This window comes from Melanerpes formicivorus, unplaced genomic scaffold (genome assembly GCF_026170545.1).
Source record: "Melanerpes formicivorus ecotype bairdi unplaced genomic scaffold, bMelFor1.0.p_v2 SCAF_1, whole genome shotgun sequence".
Taxonomy (NCBI): domain Eukaryota; kingdom Metazoa; phylum Chordata; class Aves; order Piciformes; family Picidae; genus Melanerpes; species Melanerpes formicivorus.
In genome coordinates this window covers 30,180,747-30,200,045 of record NW_027142353.1, presented here as the reverse complement: position 1 = coordinate 30,200,045, position 19,299 = coordinate 30,180,747, and the positions used below count along the sequence as shown (strand labels likewise).

The following is a 19,299-nucleotide window of genomic DNA, read 5'->3' as shown; positions in this document are numbered from 1 at the left end:
ACCCAGTTGGTGAATTCTTGTTACAGTGTATATAGTTCTGTATTGCAAACAAGTTTTTTTTCACTTCCCAATTATTCTGTCATTTTAAGACTTCAGGCCCTAACATTCTAAGTTAAGAGACAGTTTGTGGGGGTTTTTTCATTATGAAGTGCTACTGTAGTAGCTAGTCAAAATGTTCCTCATTTGGAGGAACATTTAGAGTATCTTTAAAATTTCTAAGATCTTTGAATGCATGCTGCTTCTCTCTGTAGCTGATGACAATGAGGGGGACAAAAAGAAGAAAGACAAGAAAAAAAAGAAAGGTGAGAAAGAAGAAAAAGAGAAGAAAAAAGGTCCCAGTAAAGCCACGGTTAAAGCTATGCAAGAAGCATTGGCTAAAATGAAAGAGGAGGAGGAAAGGGCAAAAAGAGAAGAGGAAGAACGTATAAGACGACTGGAAGAACTAGAAGCAAAGCGCAAAGAGGAGGTACTGTGTGTCTTACTCTGCGGACAGAATAAGGGAGATGGTAATCTTAACTGGTATGCTTGCTGGTGCAGTTGGTGAATTGGTCTTTAATATGTTTCTGATCAATAGCCATCTTTTTTGTAACAGCATGCTTTGAGCTCTGCATATTTCTTAACCTTTTCCTAGGAACGATTAGAGCAAGAGAGGAAAGAAAGAAAGAAACAGAAGGAAAAGGAGAGGAAGGAGCGTTTGAAAAAGGAGGGAAAACTTTTAACAAAAGCTCAACGAGAAGCCAGAGCCAGGGCAGAGGCTACTCTTAAACTACTCCAAGCTCAGGGTAAGCAGTACAGTTTAAAATAATAATGTTAAAAGAAACTCGCTGCTCAGTGTTTGTTTTTTTTTTGTCTGGATCTAGGAGGACAAATACCAAGTAATTCCATATAAAGCTGTGCTGTTGTCGTGGAAGGCAGCATCTATGTGTGACCCCTACCTCTCTCTCTTCCCCCCTCCCCACAAATTAGGTTTAAATGTCTGGATATTTTCATCTTAAATTCTAAATATCAACATTTTTTAATACATCCTAGTTGTGGTTTAAAGATGTTAAGTTATGGAGGTTATGAAAAAAATAATTTCTTACCACTGCTTTGTCCAAAAGCCAGGAAAAGCAGATCGCTGTGCTGCAGGTCTCGTAAGACCAATGATCTGGATGCTCTGGGATTAGTTTGTGTATTCATTTAAGCAAGGACATTGTTTGGTCTCAAGCTACTTAGCCCACAGGAACGGTATATCCATAGCCTCTTGTGTTTGCTTCAGGGAAAGGGTATATAGGAGTGTTCCTGCTTTTCCGTCAAATACAATCAGTTTCCAGTTCAGTAAAGTAAATGTATCCAATTTATTGCAAGCCTATATCCTAATTTGTTCCAGGTAATTTTTTTGTGGCTAAGAAAAGAAATAAATTCCTGAGTGCCAAGTATCCTTTTTTTTTTTTTGGTATTTGTGGAGAACACTATCTGACCCTTTGCTGGTAGATGGATGGGTAAGGGTTGAAATCTCTGTAGCTATGAGAATGTTTGGAGCTCTTGAACATAAACAAAGGCCTTATCTCTTCAGTTGCTGTAGTTTTTAGAATCCTTCTACTTGTGTGCTGCCACAGCTGGATTTTTGTCAAATCAACACTGTAAATCACACAGTACCTGAAGGAATTTTGATTGTTTCAGAAGTTGTGGCTGTAGTTAAATTACTAATCTGTCTTTGCACAAAACTTCTGGTTTTAATTGATTCCCTTCCAACATTACAGTGCTGGAGTTCTGTGAGGTCAAGATGAGGCTGATGAATTGAACCTGGCATAATTTAAATACATAAAATGTCTGTGCTATGTTTAAAAAAAAAAGCCAACAAAAACCCCACAAAACAAAACAAAAAAAAACAACACCCCACCAAACCAACCAACCAACAAAAACAATGCAAAAACCCTGAACAGCAAACCAAACAAGTACAAAAATCCCCAAACCACCACCAGCACCAAAAAAAAAGGGTAAATAAAATTTATTGAAAGACCTTAAGCATTTAAGAAGAGTTGTGCCTCGTAACTGCTTCAGATTTGTCTGAAATGAGTGATGGGCAGTCTGGTTTTGGTGAGTTTTGGCATAGCAGATTTGAAGTGGACATGTTTGTTAAACTTGAGGTATATGTGTTCATGAAGTCCTATAGAAGTATGTGAAGGCTTCAAACCTGGAGTCTAAGGATTGGATTGTTTGGGTGTATGTTGTCTCTTTGGCCCTTAGTAGTATAACTTCTTTTTGAGAGCATTTGGAGTACCTGAAGGACTATACTTTGCTCAAGCTTTGCAGCTTTCAAAAGTCAGACTTAGAACAAAAGACAAAATACGTACTGAATGTACATTCTATTCTCTTCCATCTGGCAGTTCTGGAAAACATGTTCTTATTTAAACCACAGCTTATGCTTACTAATTAATCACATGGATTTTCTTTTTTTGTTTCGCAGGTGTCGAAGTGCCATCCAAAGACTCTGTGCCAAAGAAGAGGCCAATATATGAAGACAAAAAGAAAAAGAAGCAGCAGCAGCCAGAAAGCAAAGAAGGTATAGTTTGCATATGGGGATACCTAATAGATTAGTCATATTTCTGGAAGTGTTTGTGGAATAAATTAACTAATCTTAAACTAATCGTACTTCAGAGTGTCTCTGGGGTTCTTTTGACACCCCTGCCCCCACATGCAAGTGCTGATGGATTAGGATCCTAAAGTTGTTTTGAAGGCTGCTCATTTTGTTTTAGAATCTACTTAACTGTTGGTTGTTGGGTTGGTTTTTTTTTTTTCCTAACCTGGGTATTTTCTTTAGGATTTCTAAATGTTGGACATGTACAAGTCTTTTACAGATATGAGTTTGAATGCTTTGTTTGCCTATGTAGGTTAAATACAATGTGGTGTTAAGTAACAATGGCTTATAATTAAGTCTAAACTGATGTTCCAGGATGAACGGGGATTGATCCTAGTTTTAATACTTTTAAGTTGGAGACAGCCGGTAGTTGGTTTGCTTGTGTATAAAAACATCTTTCAGTTTACAGGGTATGAGTAGTTCAGAGAGCATGAAAACTAAGAATTTGTTGCACTAGATACACATTGAATGAGTCAGAACTTTTTACTTCTGTGCTTCATGGCCTTCCTGGCAGGCTGTTACTGTGACTCTTCTCAAGACTGTTCCTTAGCTTAAAAACAATACAAACCTCCTCGCATACTTTTTCCTTTGTGATTTAGCTGACTTTTTTTTTTTATTATTACATTTGATATGAGAGTTATGTGGCTACTTGCCTCTGAAGGAGTGGCTGTCAAGAAGTGACAACAGTGCTTATCATTTTTTTGTCTTTCTATAGAGTAGTAGAGCAAGAATGGGTTGTTCATTAGTATTATTTCATGTTCTCTTGTCTCTTCAAGAAAGTGAGGCTTGTGTAATGTTCAAAAGCAGTGGTAATTTGCTTAACCAATAACTGACCTATCACATAAATCTATTTAGCTGCTTAGAAAGCCAAATGCTTTTTAAATAAGCCACGTGCTCTAACTTTGTTTTAGCTCAGTGGAAGTTCAGTAAATTTGGTTTTACATAAATTCAGATGTTGTTTACTTGTAACAGCACAAGTTAAAATTAGACCTTAAATGTGAAGCTGTAATGTCTAATTTGGTTTGCACTTGGAAGAATGAAGCCACCAATCTTCTTTCTTGCAATTTCAGAAAGCGTAGAGGTGACTTCTCCAGCTGAGGATGCTGTAGAACTGGAAGCACCAGTAAAAGAAGAGACTCCTCTCCCAGTAGAGCCAGGTTAGTAGGAATGCTAATGAACTTAAGAGAGGATGGCAATACTGTGTGGTAGGCATCATACCTTCTTGGATGGGTGGTGAGTGTCTGTCCTTTCTTAAGGCAGTTGCTGTTCTGGTTTTTTTCTGTTCTTAAGGGAGAAACTAATGGAATTTTATGGGATAAAAAGGTATGAAGTTTCAAATTGAGAGTATAAAGGTCCCTTATTTTGGGTGAACACCAGTGTTTGTTTCGCTTAGGCAACTATCTCAAGCAAGAACATTCAGTGCCTCGTGATTAGCTCCCTCATTTGCTTTTTAAAAGGCCATTTAGCAGTAGGGAGGAAATATGCTGCTTCTGAATACTGATACTGCAAGATTCACAGTGATTGTATTCTTGATTCCAAATGTTTCACAAGTGCTGAATGTGGTGGATAGGTGCTAGCTTGTGAAACTGAGTATCAGCATAGCAAGTGATTGTTACCCACATTTTTGCCTGCAGACAGTACTTGTTTTGCAAAATCTTATTGTACTTGATGACTTCCTCAGCAAGGAGATTTGATTCTTAACTCAGCCAAAAATACTGACAAAACTTCCAGATACTGTGTTGGTTTTTCTTTTAAAGGCTGGAGGTGTACTCTAATTCTGACTGACGTCTCTTAAAGGGTTGGTTCTGTTGCCGTAAAAGAGAAGGGCTCACTGGCAGAACGTTGGTTTCCAGTTAATATTCTAGCAGTCTGGAACTTAACTCTTCATTTCAAAGAGATGAAATTTCATGACACTCCATGTCTGTAACATATATTTTGTTTAATCCCTCTTTTGGAGAGGATTAAGAGTTTGCCTTTTTCCATTTGTTTGTTATGAAGAGCTGCAGTTTATTCACATATCTATCTGAATTCGTGCTGAAATGGATGCATTTAATGCTTCTAGAAGCCATGGTATAATTCTGTGAAAGAACCTGCGGTCCGAAAATAGCACTTCTTTGCAATTTATTTTCCTCACTGAGTACTGTAATTCCACTTGTTAACTTACATCTCCATCACTTTGTTATAGATGGCCAATCGTTAATTGAGTAGCTCCTTTCAAGGAGGTAGTTGTGGTAGAGTGTAGGGGAAGATTTGCCCTTGCAGTAACAGTAGAGGTTTGTGGCATGCATTGTGCAGGCACTTGCATGATATGCAGACAGGAAGTAGATGAGGAGTTTGGTTCTCTTCCAAAAATACTGTTTGCTCTGCAAAGATTCTAATACTAATATTTTTTGGAGAGACCTGAAAGTTTTCTCTGAAGTATGCAGCATTTTCTGGTTAGAGAACATGGAGGTAATTTGGTAGAATTATGGTAGTAGCAAACTTGTAAATTGCAGTTGTCAGTATGTCAAAGGAAGGGGCATCTAAAAATGTTGTTTGTTACTGGGCTCTTTCTTGCTTTTAATACTGGATTTCTTGGTTTCAGAAGAAAAAGAGGAAGAAGAAGAAACAGAAGATGGTGGTTTGGATGACTGGGAAGCTATGGTTAGTGATGAAGATGGAGAGAAAGGTAGGCATTTAAATACCAAACAAATACTTTTCCTGATGAAGAGATTTCTCTGGCTTGAATTTTTTCTTTTGGTGGAAAATAATTTTGTATTTAGATTCTCCTTCTGCTCCATTAGATAAATTGTGAGGCAAGTGTGATAATAAATAGGTATAAGATCTTCTCAAAAGCAGAGCTTTCAGAATCTGTACAAATTATTTGCTGCTCAAGTTAGACCCTTTATGACCTAAAATCAGTTGAAATTTTTTGTTCATTTTTATGGTAGTGACAGTCTTCTCCTTTTAACGTGTGCTTAAACCACTCCTGGGAGTTTAGAGAAACCTTTTGCCTGGTGCTGTATTTCTCTGATGAGCATTACAAAGCCACAATGGTTTTGCTTCATAAATCTGGCAACATAGTTTCATTCAGGGTTGGAAGGGACCACAAGGATCATCTAGTTCCAACCCCCCTGCCATGGGCAGGGACACCCCACACTAGATCAGGCTGGACAGAGCCTCATCCAGCCTGCTCTTAAACACCCCCAGGGACGGGGCCTCGACCACCTCCCTGGACAACACATTCCAGGGTTTCACCACTCTCATGGTGAAGAACTTCCTCCTCACATCCAGCCTGAATCTCCCCACCTCCAGCTTCATTCCATTTCCCCTAGTCCTATAACTACCTGAGATCCTGAGAAGTCCTTCCCCAGCCTTCCTGTAGGCCCCTTTCAGATACTGGAAGGCCACAATTAGGTCACCTCGGAGCCTTCTCTTCTCCAGACTGAACAGCCCCAACTCCTTCAGTCTGTCCTCATAGGAGAGGTGCTCCAGCCCTCTGATCGTCCTTGTGGCCCTTCTCTGGACACGCTCCAGCACCTCCACATCCCTCTTGTAATAGGGGCTCCAGAACTGGACACAGTACTCCAGGTGGGGTCTCACCAGGGCTGAGTAGAGGGGGAGGATCACCTCCCTCGACCTGCTGGCCACACTTCTCCTGATGCAGCCCAGGATCTGATTGGCTTTGCGGGCTGCAAGTGCACATTGAGAGCTCATGTTGAGCTTCTCGTCCACCAGCACCCCCAAGTCTCTCTCTTCAGGGCTGCTTTCCAGCCAGTCACTGCCCAGCCTGTATTTGTGCCTGGGATTGCCTCGACCCAGATGCAGGACCCTGCACTTGCTCTTATTGAACTTCATGAGGTTGGCTTGTGCCCACCTCTCCAGCCTGTCAAGGTCCCTCTGGATGGCCTCCCTTCCCTCCAGCGTGTCTGCTGCACCACACAGCTTGGTGTCATCAGCAAACTTGCTGAGGGTGCACTCAATGCCACTGTCCATGTCACTGACAAAGATGTTGAACAAGACAGGTCCCAGGACTGATCCCTGAGGGACTCCGCTTGTCACTGGCCTCCACTGGGACATGGAGCCATTGACAGCCACTCTTTGGGTGCGGCCATCAAGCCAGTTCCTTATCCATCTAATGGGCCACCCATCAAACCCATGTGTCACCAGTTTGGAGACCAGGATGTGGTGTGGGACAGTGTCGAAGGCTTTGCTCAGGTCCAGGTAAACGACATCAGTTGCTCGCCCCTCATCTATTAATTTTGTCACCTGCTCATAGAGGGCCACCAGGTTGGTCAGGCAGGATTTGCCCTTGGCAAATCTAGGAGAGTACTTTTGAGATAAGCTCTTAAAGAAGAGAGGGGCTAATATGGTGTGAAGGCTGGTGTATATCCATTATAGAAACTTTTAGATACTTTCTCTCACCCGTTTCTTTGAGACGCGTATGCAGAAAAAAGGAAGGAATTGTCAGGAAATTTGTCTTCCTATGTGTATATGCCAAACCCCTTAATTCTGTTTAGCCAAAAGCACTGGTTTGGGGGAAGTTTGAGCTGCAGTACAATGCAGGGGTATCTTCTTGTGTGTTTTCCTCCAGAGGTAGAGAAAGCCCTATTACTGTGACTCTTCTGGAACAGGGAATTTGTTACTGTTTTTAGTACATCCATGATGTGTGTTCATTGTTCCTTAAGATCAGAGACTGTTTGTCAAGTAATTTTTCTGCTTGCTGAGCTTTATACTTCTGGCACCTGTACTTTCAAGTGTAATACTTTATATACATACACATGTATACACAACAGTATGGATTTTACTTCAACACAAGTGTCTGTTCTTTTGGAGCTCAGCTGTTCTGCTTTGATACTAAAGACTGCCACACCTTGAAAATTTTAGTCTGTCACTATGGTCCTGGGGAGAATGTTGCATCATACTTCTTGCTGGATTGAAAGGATCTGCCAGTGTGTCCAGAAAAAGAACCTTCCTGGGAATCAGACTGAATGAATTACTAAACTGATATATTTTCAGCATAACAAGGAAACGTAACTAGTTTCTAAGAGCAGGAAGCCTTCCAGCCAATCTGTAAGAAAGAGCCTGCATGTCTCTATAGTGTTCATTGGGTTGTCTCTTATGATTTTACAAGTATGATAAATGGGAATCATTGAAAGAAAATAACTTCTTGATTGTTCTTTCCATTTGTTTACTGAAGAATTCCTCTTAAAAACAAACTCTTCTCTGAACAGCCTAGGAAAACCTGATGAGACTTTCAAAGATGTAGAAGAGACCATTTTTCTGATTGTTTCCTTTGCTTGAAAGTACATTTCTCATCAGTAATTTGTTGAATTTGAAGTATTTGGGCTCTCTCTTTAAAGGTGTCAGTGTATTTGTTCCTTTAAGTAGTGCACATGGCTTTGAAGAATATCATTTTATCTGAATGTTTGCAAATAATGTCAAGTGTAAGTATGCTGACCTCATTCTGCCCCACATCCCAATTGTACCAGTTCTAACCACAAGTCAGCAGGTCTGAACAGGAAACAGTTTATGCTGACAGTTGAAAAATGATCTTGACTTGCACTTCAGTGGAATCTCCTCTCTGTCTTCACTCTTCTCTAGTATCTCTGTTTTGGTGTTGGATTTTTTTTGTTGCTTTCTTCAGAAATGTGAATTTCATAGAGATTTACTTTTGATTTTTTTTGTTGTTGTTTTTTTTACAGAGAGCAAACCTGTCCACATTGAAGTCAAAGAACAAAATGAAGTGGATGAGGAAGAGGAGGAGGAAGATGAGGAGGAAGAGGAAGAAGACAGTGAAGAATCTGAAGACAGTGAAGGGAGTGAAGATGAAGATGACAAGACTTCAGATGAAAGAGAGACAGACTCCCAAGCTATTGGAAAACAATCTATGGAAAAAAAAGCCAGCAAGGAAATTAGCTCTGATTCTGAGTATGACTCTGATGATGACCGCACTAAGGAAGAGCGTGCATATGACAAAGCCAAACGGAGAATTGAGGTATGAAGATACAGCTTTATTTGAACAAGTAGACTCCTATGTTTTGTAAAGGAGCAACTTGAACTTCAGTTCACTGAAAAGCCTTTTAACTGCAATTATCAAAATTATGACTTGTCATGACTAATATTTAGGCACATCTGGAATCTAGGTTAAGTAATCAAAAATGACCTATTCTTGTGTGAAGCTGAAGTATTTGATTTTGGAGAACGTGATCACAAAGAATGTGCACCTCTAGTGTCATTCCCCTCCACTTGTCCACCTCCTGGAGAAAGAGACTATTATCCTTTACGGGTAGATATTTCAGAGTTTTAAAAGATGTATCTCCAAACTGTTTAAGGCTTTTGTGGTTGCTAATGTCCTTGTTTTCCTTACCCAAGATGCTTCTTCAGAATGTGCGATAAACAAAGCTGCATGTTAGTGAACATAATTACTTAGCCTACTAAACTGTAATCAAAACTGAACAAAACTCCCTGAACTGCTGAGCCTGTTTTACTTACTGGCCTGCATTAGGAATATTGTGGCCAGCAGGAGCAGGGAGGTCATTGTGCCCCTGTACACTGCTTTGGTTAGGCCGCACCTTGAGTACTGTGTCCAGTTCTGGGCCCCTCAGTTTAAGAAGGACATCGAAACACTTGAACGTGTCCAGAGAAGGGCAACAAGGCTGGGGAGAGGCCTTGAGCACAGCCCTGTGAGGAGAGGCTGAGGGAGCTGGGATTGTTTAGCCTGGAGAAGAGGAGGCTCAGGGGTGACCTCATTGCCCTCTACAACTACCTGAAAGGTGGTTGTATCTAGGAAGGGGTTGGTCTCTTCTCCCAGGCAACCAGCACCAGAACAAGAGGACACAGTCTCAAGCTGCGCCAGGGGAGGTTTAGACTCGAGGTGAGGAGGAAGTTCGTCACCAAGCGAGTCATTCGGCATTGGAATGTGCTGCCCAGGGAGGTGGTGGAGTCGCCATCCCTGGAGGCGTTCAAGGGGAGATTGGACGTGGCACTTGGTGCCATGGTCTAGTCATGGGGTCTGTGTTGATAGGTTGGACTCGATGATCCTTGAGGTCCTTTCCAACCTAAGTTATACTGTGATACATATACAGTCAAGTCAAGAGATGAGCTGTGGTGTTTGGTTTGTACTTAGCAATTTTTATGTGTTTTTTACATAGAAACGCCGAGCTGAAAACAGCAAAAATATGAACACTGAAAAGCTCAGAGCACCAGTTATCTGTGTCCTGGGGCATGTAGACACAGGCAAGACCAAGATTCTAGATAAGGTAAGATGTGTAAAGTGAAGGCATTGCCTGCACATCTTTATGCATGTTTTGTTGTTGTTGTAATTAAAAAGAATTCACATGTACTCAGAGATTTCTTCAGTCTCTAGGTGTAAATGCTTCTGTTCTTATTTTTTCTTAGCTCCGACATACTCACGTACAGGACAGTGAAGCTGGTGGTATCACTCAGCAGATTGGTGCAACTAATGTTCCGCTTGAAGCTATTAATGAGCAAACTAAGATGGTGAAAAATGTAAGCTGCAGCACTTCACAGACTGGTTTTTTAAAAATGTGAAATGTAAACTAGTTAAGACTCTTGTGAGATTTCAGGGTGTGGGCAAATGTACTTTCCCCCATCTTTAATACTGGAGTTGATAGTTTTGACGAAAAAACTACTGCCTACTGCTTACTCAGTTCTGGATAGTACACACACGTGCAGATGGCTTACTCTTCAGCGTTTTGATCGTACATTCAGAATTTTGAAGCTTACCAAGCACGCTTTCTGTTAAAAGCTCTCCGGTTTAGTGTGTGGACTGAAATAGGGCCAGTTCTTGGGTGGTGAATTTTATTGTGTTACAGAAATAGTAACTATTCTGAATTGTTTATTTTGGATACTGTATCCCATTTTGCCTGCAACGGTTGACTGGAAAACTTGTCAGTGATGGCCTTTTCCAAGAGTTTACTCAATTCATTAAAAATAAAAAGTCAGTGGACATACTCAAGACAAAGATGATAAATCTCAGTAGCCTGAAGTATCCTTCCTTCTGTAGCCTGCCTTGTCTTAAAAAATTTTATCTGAGCTTATGGGCACTTGCAGCAACTCCCCTAGTTCTAATTTTTTAAATATTAAGTTTTATATTAATTTATGTTTCAATATTTAAATGAGCATTGACTTGATTTTTGGGGTGAAGGCTGTCAGTAATGCTGCAGGCTCCGAGTTTTCTGGTGGGGTTTTTTTGTGTATGGTTGGTTGGGTTTTTTGTTTGTTGTTTTTGGGGATTTTTTTGGTGTGTAATCTTTGCAAGATGGCTAATATTATGAAATGTTAGTTTGACAGAGAGAACATAAAAATTCCAGGTATGCTGATCATTGACACTCCAGGACATGAGTCTTTCAGGTAATATTTTCTCACAATTTAGCACTTTCTAGAAGTGACAGCTAAAGCAACCAGATATATTTTCAACAGTGTTAGGTCTTTGCCTAGCCTTCTGTGTTTCTTCTCATTAAAAAACCCCAAAGCAAAACCACAAAATAACCGAACCAAACAACCCCCCCAAAAAAAAAATCAAAACCAAAAGAAACCTGAAGTAGAGAAATGAGTGGATTTGTGTAGTTGGCAGGTGCTTTTTCTACTCAGTCTTACATGTCTGAGTAATTTTCTCTCTTCATGCCAATGAAGCCATGAATGTCTGAAAAAGCATGTAAACAACTTTTTTTTCCTCAGTAGTTAGTGTAAGAGGGAAAACAGAAGCAGGAAGCTAGCTGGAGAAGGAAAGGTGAGGATTTTAGGTGACCTGAGCACTCTGCTGTGAAAAATTGAAACTTCTCTTCCAGTTCATAGTGTCCCAGTTACGGTAACTGAGTTCTTAAGATTGGAAGTTAGCAACTGCACAAGTCAGCTGAGTCTTAGCAAAGCTCTTATGTTGTCTAGCAAACCACTAGCATGCAGGCAAGCCACTAAATCAACTTTTCAGTTTAAAATGTGATTTGCAAAACTCTACACACTGAGGTAGTGCTCAGGTGAAATCTCCAAGCAGAAAGTTTACGACTTCAATGTGACATTCTTAAACAAACCTCTGCAAACATTGTAATGCCAGGTCTTAGGGCACTTGCTGATGTTCGTATCTGTTCCTTGGCAACATACCACTCAACAGCTCTTCATGGTCTGGACAGATTTTGACACTAAAGATGTCTGCTAATCTTAGCCTTAATGTAGTATTGCATAAACTGTCTTGTTCAGATTTTGCACTCCTGTAAACTGTCTCAATTCTCAATCAGAAAAATCAGAACATACCATAGCTTGTATAAGATATGTCATAATAGAGAAACTCTTGGGAGAATAATAGTTTCTTATTTTAGGTTACACATACTATATATATTTTCTGTTAAATGGAATTTGTACAGTGTGATCTGAATTTTTTTAATATAGCTTACATTTTTAAGGGATAAATAACTACTTGATCAGCTTTAGCTTTTTGTTTATCAATGAAAGTTTGACATTTTATTTGGTATTTCTATTAAAGTTCTGTTGCTACATGATTGGTTTATTTGTATTTTTGTTCTCTTTTCCATGCCACAGCAATCTAAGAAATAGGGGAAGCTCACTTTGTGATATTGCTATACTTGTAGTTGACATCATGCATGGTTTGGAGCCACAGACAATTGAATCAATAAATCTGCTGAAATCCAAGAAATGCCCCTTTATAGTAGCTCTCAACAAGGTAAGATAGCTGTTTACTCTGTTTTCATACTCTTAACAGCTGACAATTTTCTTTTTTCTGTTTTATTCCATAAACTGGAATTGTTTATGTAAAATCTGAAGCAGTGGTTCTTAGATCTTCTCTGCTGCATGTTTTATGTCCACGATACCCCAATTGCTCTACAGGAACTTGGTAGACAATCTATCGGTTCTTCTCAGAGTCCATACTGATAAGTCTCTTACGTAACCTTATATAACTTCAGTATATGGTTCACAATTCTGGAAGTCATACTTCAGTTGTGGTTGGTTTGTTGTTTATTTTTTCTTGCACCTATGTATATGGATATGTGTACATTTTCTGATAAAGCTGAAGAAGCTTCATATTGAAAGGTCTACCTTGATTTCAGCTTGTTAGTTTGACCTGATAGTTGTTAGTTTGACCTGAAGACAAGCTGTCTTTTAAAGCTCCTGGACCAGTAATCTTGATCACTGGTGGGAAGTATTTCAGGCTCTGCAGCATTACATGGTAAAGCCAGTTGTTTTCAGGAATTCTATACATAAGAAATTACACTGCCTCTTTGTGATGACTTACATGAGATACACTAAGGATATTCCTTGTGTCCAGTGACTGGGTTCTATCTGACTTGCTGAGAGAGAGCTTATAGAAGGGTGTTCATGTGCAGTGTAAAAATTACAGTATAATTTAAAAAATGTCATGAGTGGTAAGATTTAAGGTTGTTGGAACTGAGGTGGACATTATTGCATTGCTGAAAACTTCTGCTTTTTAAAAAGCTGTTAGATTAAAAAATGTTAAGGACTGCAGTAAGCCTGAGATTAAATAGCCATAAATTCTTGCATTCCAGGTTGTAGTTCTTCTTGAGCAGTTTATAATCCACTTTCTAAGGATGTAGTTTTGGTTCATACAGCAAATATAATTGTTTTTTGGAATCTGTCCTGCATTAAAAATGCACTTAGGGGAAGTATTTCTGAATACATACATACAGTTGTCTTTCGAACACTCGTCCTTGATCCCTTCTCTGTAACACACAGGAAAGGTCCAAATTCACCGTTAAGATAAGCTCTTTGTAAAACAGTCGCTTTTCAGATGAAAACCCAAAGCTTAATATTGGAGGGGGTTTGTGTATGTGAAATTATATGTGGATCTCTTTCTTCTCAGTGCTTTACCTTAAACTTGATGTAATTAATGTATATAAACTTTTCCTTTATGAAGCTAAATTATTATAGCTCGAATCTTTAAAACCTGATGTGGTAATGTTACCATGCAGTAACATTGGGTAAACACAAACAAGAGAGAAATGTAGCAGCTAAAGCAAATAAAGTGATAATAATTTGATTACTGGAGCAAATAGATGGCTAACTATGTTGGCTGGTAAAGTGTTTCTCATAGATGGTGTGGCTTAATCACAAAGCCATCCTTTAGTAAGCTGAATAAGATGACATGTTACTGTATTTTCCAGATTGACAGGTTGTATGACTGGAAAAAAAGTCCAGATACAGATGTAGCTGTCACCTTGAAAAAGCAGAAAAAGAATACGAAGGATGAATTTGAAGAGCGTGCAAAAGCTATCATAGTGGAATTCGCAAAACAGGTAGGCTGGAATAGGTGAGGTTCTTTGGTTGACAAACGTGATAGTAAAGGTGGTGGCCAGGTGGTGTGGCTTGTGAGTCTGTTTTTGTTTGGGATTGTAGTTTGTTGGTGTGGTGGTGGTGTTTTTTGGTGTGTGTGTGTTTGTTTGTTTGTTTGTTGTTTTGTTTGTTTGTTTGTTTTTTCCATCTTTCCACAGAGCAACTTAGAATATTAAGAAAGCTGTCACATCTCTACTGACACATTGGTGTCTACCGCTCATTTACTGAATTTTGTGTTGTTAAATTAGTCTTTTTTTGGAGGCAAAAAAGTAGTTTGGAGAAAAATAGAGCTAATGTGCCTGGTCAGTGGAGTCATAAGTAAGAGATTAAGTTTTCTGTCCCTATTCTTTCTCTGTTTGGGAATTGCCCAAGAGGATCCCATCTGTTTCTTGTTCCCTGGGATGCTGGCAGGGCATGAATCACATCAGTTCTGGAAACTGGTGATATAAAATGCTTGTCTAGAAGCTAGATGTGGTAATTAGTTCTGCAGAGCTATCCCATACTGCTTCCAAGTGTGAGTTGAGGCTTTCATGTTCCATAACATACTGTCAGTAACAACATTTGCTTTTTCAGCGGGGATTAAAAACCACAATAGTAATTGTCTGGAGCCGAGTGTTACTGTTAGTGCTGATGTTTGTGTATATGTTTTTTTCCCTGTATAACTGTTGCTCCTGATTCCAGGGTTTGAACGCTGCCTTGTTTTATGAGAATAAGGATCCCCGCACTTTTGTTTCTCTTGTACCTACCTCTGCTCACACAGGGGATGGCATGGGAAGTCTAATAGCTCTTCTTGTTGAGCTAACGCAAACTATGCTGACCAAGAGACTGGCTGAGTGTCAGGAGCTGAGAGCTCAAGTCATGGAGGTAAAGAACAACTGCTGAATTAAAATTAATAATAATAATAAATAAACCAGGTTAGAAGAGACCTTCAAGATCATTGTGTCCAACCCATCAACCAATCCAACCCACCTAAACAACTAAACCATGGCACCAAGCACCCCATCAAGTCTCCTCCTGAACACTTCCAATGATGGTGACTCCACCACCTCCCCGGGCAGCCCATTCCAAAGGGCAATCACTCTCTCTGCGTAGAACTTCTTCCTAACATCCAGCCTAAACCTCCCCTGGTGCAGCCTGAGACTGTGTCCTCTTGTTCTGGTGCTGGCTGCCTGGGAGAAGAGACCAAACTCTGCCTTCTCTGGACTCGTTCCAGCAAGTCAACATCCTTCCTGAACTGAGGGGCCCAGAACTAGACACAGGACTCAAGGTGCAGCCTAACCAGTGCAGTGTACAGGGGCAGAATGACCTCCCTGCTCCTGCTGGCCACAGTGTTCTTGATGCAGGCCAGGAAGCCATTGGCCCTCTTGGCTGCCTGGGCACACTGCAGGCTCATGTTCAGCCTACCATCGACCAGTACCCCCAGGTCCCTCTCTACCTGGCCACTCTCCAGCCACTCTGACCCCAGCCTGTAGCACTGCATGGGGTTGCTGTGGCCAATGTGCAGCACCTGGCACTTGGATGTGTTAAATCTCATGCCGTTGGACTCTGCCCATCTGTCCAGCCTGTCGAGGTCCCTCTGCAGAGCCTCTCTACCCTCCAGCAGATCAACTCCTGCCCCCAGCTTGGTGTCATCAGCAAATTTACTGATGATGGACTCAATTGATCTAGAAATGTCTCCCTTCTGTGCCCCCTTCTTCCTGGTAACAATGGCTGTGCTTGAAGTGCTGAAATTGAGAGTAACTTTCCCCCCCTTTTGTTTAGGTCAAAGCGCTGCCGGGCATGGGTACTACCATAGATGTTATTTTGATTAATGGACGCTTGAAAGAAGGAGACACCATTATTGTTCCTGGGGTAGAAGGTCCTATAGTAACTCAAATTAGAGGTCTTCTGCTACCTCCTCCTATGAAGGAGCTACGAGTTAAGGTATGGAAACTGCTTAGTGTATGGACATTTGGAGACGATTTAGAGCCAGGAGGGACAAAAAAGTTTTGTAAAAAATTTTGTAAAAAAATTTTGTAAAAAATTACATCTAAGGGTGACTTAATGGATTCAAGTGTGTGCCTACACACGTGAGGGGAAATACCCATCTTAAATGGAAATTAGGAGTGTACTGGTACAACAACTTCTGAGTTAAGCTACATCACAGTATCACAGTATATTATTAGTAAGAGTGGGGGATTATGATAACAAAAATCCTACATGGTTAGGATTGAGAAAAGCGAACAAGTGAATTTCTAGGAGTGGTTGCGGAGTGGCAAAGACCAGGACCTCTGCAGAATCTGCAGCCTTTTGCCTTTGTTGAGAGTTGGTTTTGCCACCCTGGCATTAACAGACTGGGGAGTGACACTGAATTTGAGTTCCTGTCTGAGTTGCTTTCTATGAAAGGAGGAGGAGAGCCGCAGAGATGAAGGGCTATAAATACACGAATGCATACAATTCAAAGATGATACGAAGAGCTGCTCTGAATTTTCCCCGTTTAAAGGGGGAGGAGTAAGTGTCTGCACGGATTTTGCCTATGGCAAAGAAAGCCATACAGATAACCTAGGTGTATGTAGTAGGACAGACCTTAAAGGTTTGGTTTAGAGGTGGAAAGCTAGTGTCAGAATCCCTGTCTAAGGCTGTAACAACTGTGATGTGCATCATTTAATTGGAGAGCTGTCTCTGCAGGCCACTATAGTCCTTAGTGTTTAGTCTAGTTCTTCCTGCAACCCTAGATACGCTTGTAAAGTAATGCTAATAATTGCTGGAACCTGAGCTGACACTGGCATTCTCTATGCCATGGTGATTAGCTGTTGTGTGAGCATTGCAGCCTCAGAGGTGCTGAAGGATTCAGTACTGATGTTGAGGTGGGATCTGAGCAAGAGCTTCTTGGCCTGCTTTAAACAGGAAGACATAATCCACTCTTTCCAGTTGTTTGTATGGCAGTCTAATCAGTTGTGGAGTAGGACATTTGCCTTGGAGAATCCAAGTCAGGCTTCCTGCTGTGGAGTGAGGCTTTACAGTAATAGAACTTGAAAATGGTTCAAGTGGCAAAAGGAAAACTGATGTTTGTGCTGAGGTTCTCTGCTTTGCTAGAAGCTGTTAAATATACTCTTGTACTGTGAGGAATGAACTGAAAGTATTTCTGTAGATTTGCTTCCATTTATTTAAAGTGGCGATAACTGGTGTGTGAAACTTATGAGACTGAAGATTTTTTTTTGTGAGACAGAATAGCAACATAACAGATGACAAATTCCCATCAATGATATCTTAAAATGAGTTTTTGAACTTTGGGAGATGAGCATAGAAACCTTTAGCTGGGGAAAGGGACCTAGGGGTGCAGTGTTGTTGGTGTTTTGTCTTTTAAGCAGACAAGGATACATGTCAATTCAGCCTGTCCAGGGGAATTGTCATCCTTGAAATAAGGACTAAATGTTGGGGTGCAAGTTTGCAGGAACATAGTGCTTACTGAAGAAGGAAGCTGCCTTGCAATTTCAGGAAAAGAGTGGGACTTTTCCCAAATAAAAGAAACAAACCAGAAAATTCTCCTAACATTAACGTAAAGGTTTTAAAAAATAATTGCTTCCATGATGCCTTAGAGCCATGCCCTGAGTAGGGTGAGATCTTCAAGGCTCCCCTGGGTGGGGAGGAGCACCTGGGAAATCGAGCATGGAACTCTATATGAGAAGACTGTGTGTGAGGCCTCCCATGGGATAATGAGATTGCTTCCCTGCACTGAGCCTCAGTTTGTGTCAGCTAAGCTTTAGTGGCTTTAGCTGAGCTGTTGACATCTTCCCCTTGTTTCCCTCTGGGGCTGAATCCCTGGTTTGATTTGAAATGTACTTTCTTTAAGTGAGCAGCTGCCTGTCACTGCTTTCTCTTTTCTAGTATGTATTCCTTTTTGGCCTCCTCTGTTTTCAGATGGTGTCCCTTGCCCTGCTCCCCTTGGCAGGGGTGGCATTAGTGAAGGGAGGGAAGCATTTAAACCAAAACGTGCAAGTGCAAAGTAGCGTCACTGATGAAAGATGAGAGCTGCTGGATTTCTCTGTCATGCTTTCAGCTGTGCTTGCTGGTAGCAAGTTCTTAGCTGCTCAGCACTACTTTGTGTTGCTGTGTAGCATCTACATGCACTCTCTGCTAGTGTTATATTCTCCTTTTCAGAACCAGTATGAAAAGCACAAAGAAGTTGTTGCTGCTCAAGGTGTGAAGATTCTTGGGAAAGATTTGGAAAAAACACTGGCTGGTTTGCCATTGCTCGTAGCTTATAAAGAGGATGAAGTCCCAGTCCTCAAGGTGAGATGGATGATTCTGAAATAGGACACTTAAAATGAGGGTAACTGAATTCTCTGGTGATGAAGTTCGTCAAATGTTGAGAGCTTAGTATGCCAGTAACATGCTTTATTGGTTGCATTTTAAAAACTATTACAATAACATGCTGTAGCCTTGTGTCCATGTGGTGTATCTTGACCCTAACCTTTTCCCTGATATTTTGCTGGAGTGTTTCAGCTGATAGAATAAGTCTTGAAAGCAAGTATCATAGGATAGTTTGTCAGAATGTTAGTTACTGATTTGGTATTTATTGTCATTTGTGCATATATCTCAGTTAAATTACACTAGGGATATATCTGCTACTAGAGTTCTTCAGGCTATTGTAATTGCAAAGCCTATTTAAGATTTCCTTAGTAAATTTATTTTGTGACTTACACTTTAAAAATGGTAAGGCATAGAACTTAGTTCTCTTAAATCCAAAAGTGAGGCGAGATGCTCCTGTTTTCCAGAGTCAGAAAGTTTGTTTAAAAAGGAAACTTGAATGTTAATAGCTTACTTTTAACCCTAGTTTTACTTTAACCTACTGTCTGCTGATCATGGCCTCTAATGAATTTTCAGATTCTCCAAATACAGACTTTGTTGCTGGGTACATAACGGTTATGTGTGTAAAGTGTACTAGTGGCAGATACGTGAGGACTTGAAGCACATGGCAACACTCATTCATCTGTCAGAGAAGACAACTGAGTGTTTAAAAGGCCTCACTGCTCTTTCACAGTACTCTAGATGTGGACTTATTCTGCCCTATTGAGGCCACTTCTGGAGTATTGTGTCTAGCTCTGGGCCATACAACTCAAGAGACAAGGAACTGCTGGAGAGTCTAGTGGAGGACTACAAAGATAATAAGGAGTGTGGAGCATCTCTTACGAGGGGAGGCTGAGACACCTGGGGTTGCTTAGCCTGGAGAAGTCTGAGAGGGGATCTTCTCAATGTTTATCAGTATCTAAAGGGCTGGAGTCAAGAGAATGAGACTAGACTGTTTTCAGGGGTGCCCAGTGATAGGACAAGGGGCAGTGGGCACAAACCAGAACACAGGAGCTCCCACCTAAACATAGAGAAATCTTACTTTG

General features: G+C 40.7%; 1 protein-coding gene across 2 annotated transcripts in view; it reads left to right on the top strand.

Annotated features, from left to right (window-relative positions):
• The window catches only part of EIF5B (eukaryotic translation initiation factor 5B), a 41,388-nt gene that overhangs the window by 16,298 nt on the left and 5,791 nt on the right, over positions 1-19,299 (top strand). For both annotated transcript variants that reach the window (XM_068138660.1, XM_068138650.1), the window contains exons 5-18: positions 252-466; positions 632-782; positions 2,450-2,545; positions 3,691-3,777; positions 5,205-5,288; positions 8,305-8,597; positions 9,754-9,861; positions 10,001-10,111; positions 10,908-10,975; positions 12,158-12,299; positions 13,756-13,887; positions 14,606-14,788; positions 15,686-15,847; positions 18,065-18,196. In XM_068138660.1, coding sequence (XP_067994761.1) covers positions 252-466; positions 632-782; positions 2,450-2,545; positions 3,691-3,777; positions 5,205-5,288; positions 8,305-8,597; positions 9,754-9,861; positions 10,001-10,111; positions 10,908-10,975; positions 12,158-12,299; positions 13,756-13,887; positions 14,606-14,788; positions 15,686-15,847; positions 18,065-18,196 — 1,964 coding nt within the window. The remainder of the gene's footprint in view (positions 1-251; positions 467-631; positions 783-2,449; positions 2,546-3,690; positions 3,778-5,204; positions 5,289-8,304; positions 8,598-9,753; positions 9,862-10,000; positions 10,112-10,907; positions 10,976-12,157; positions 12,300-13,755; positions 13,888-14,605; positions 14,789-15,685; positions 15,848-18,064; positions 18,197-19,299) is intronic.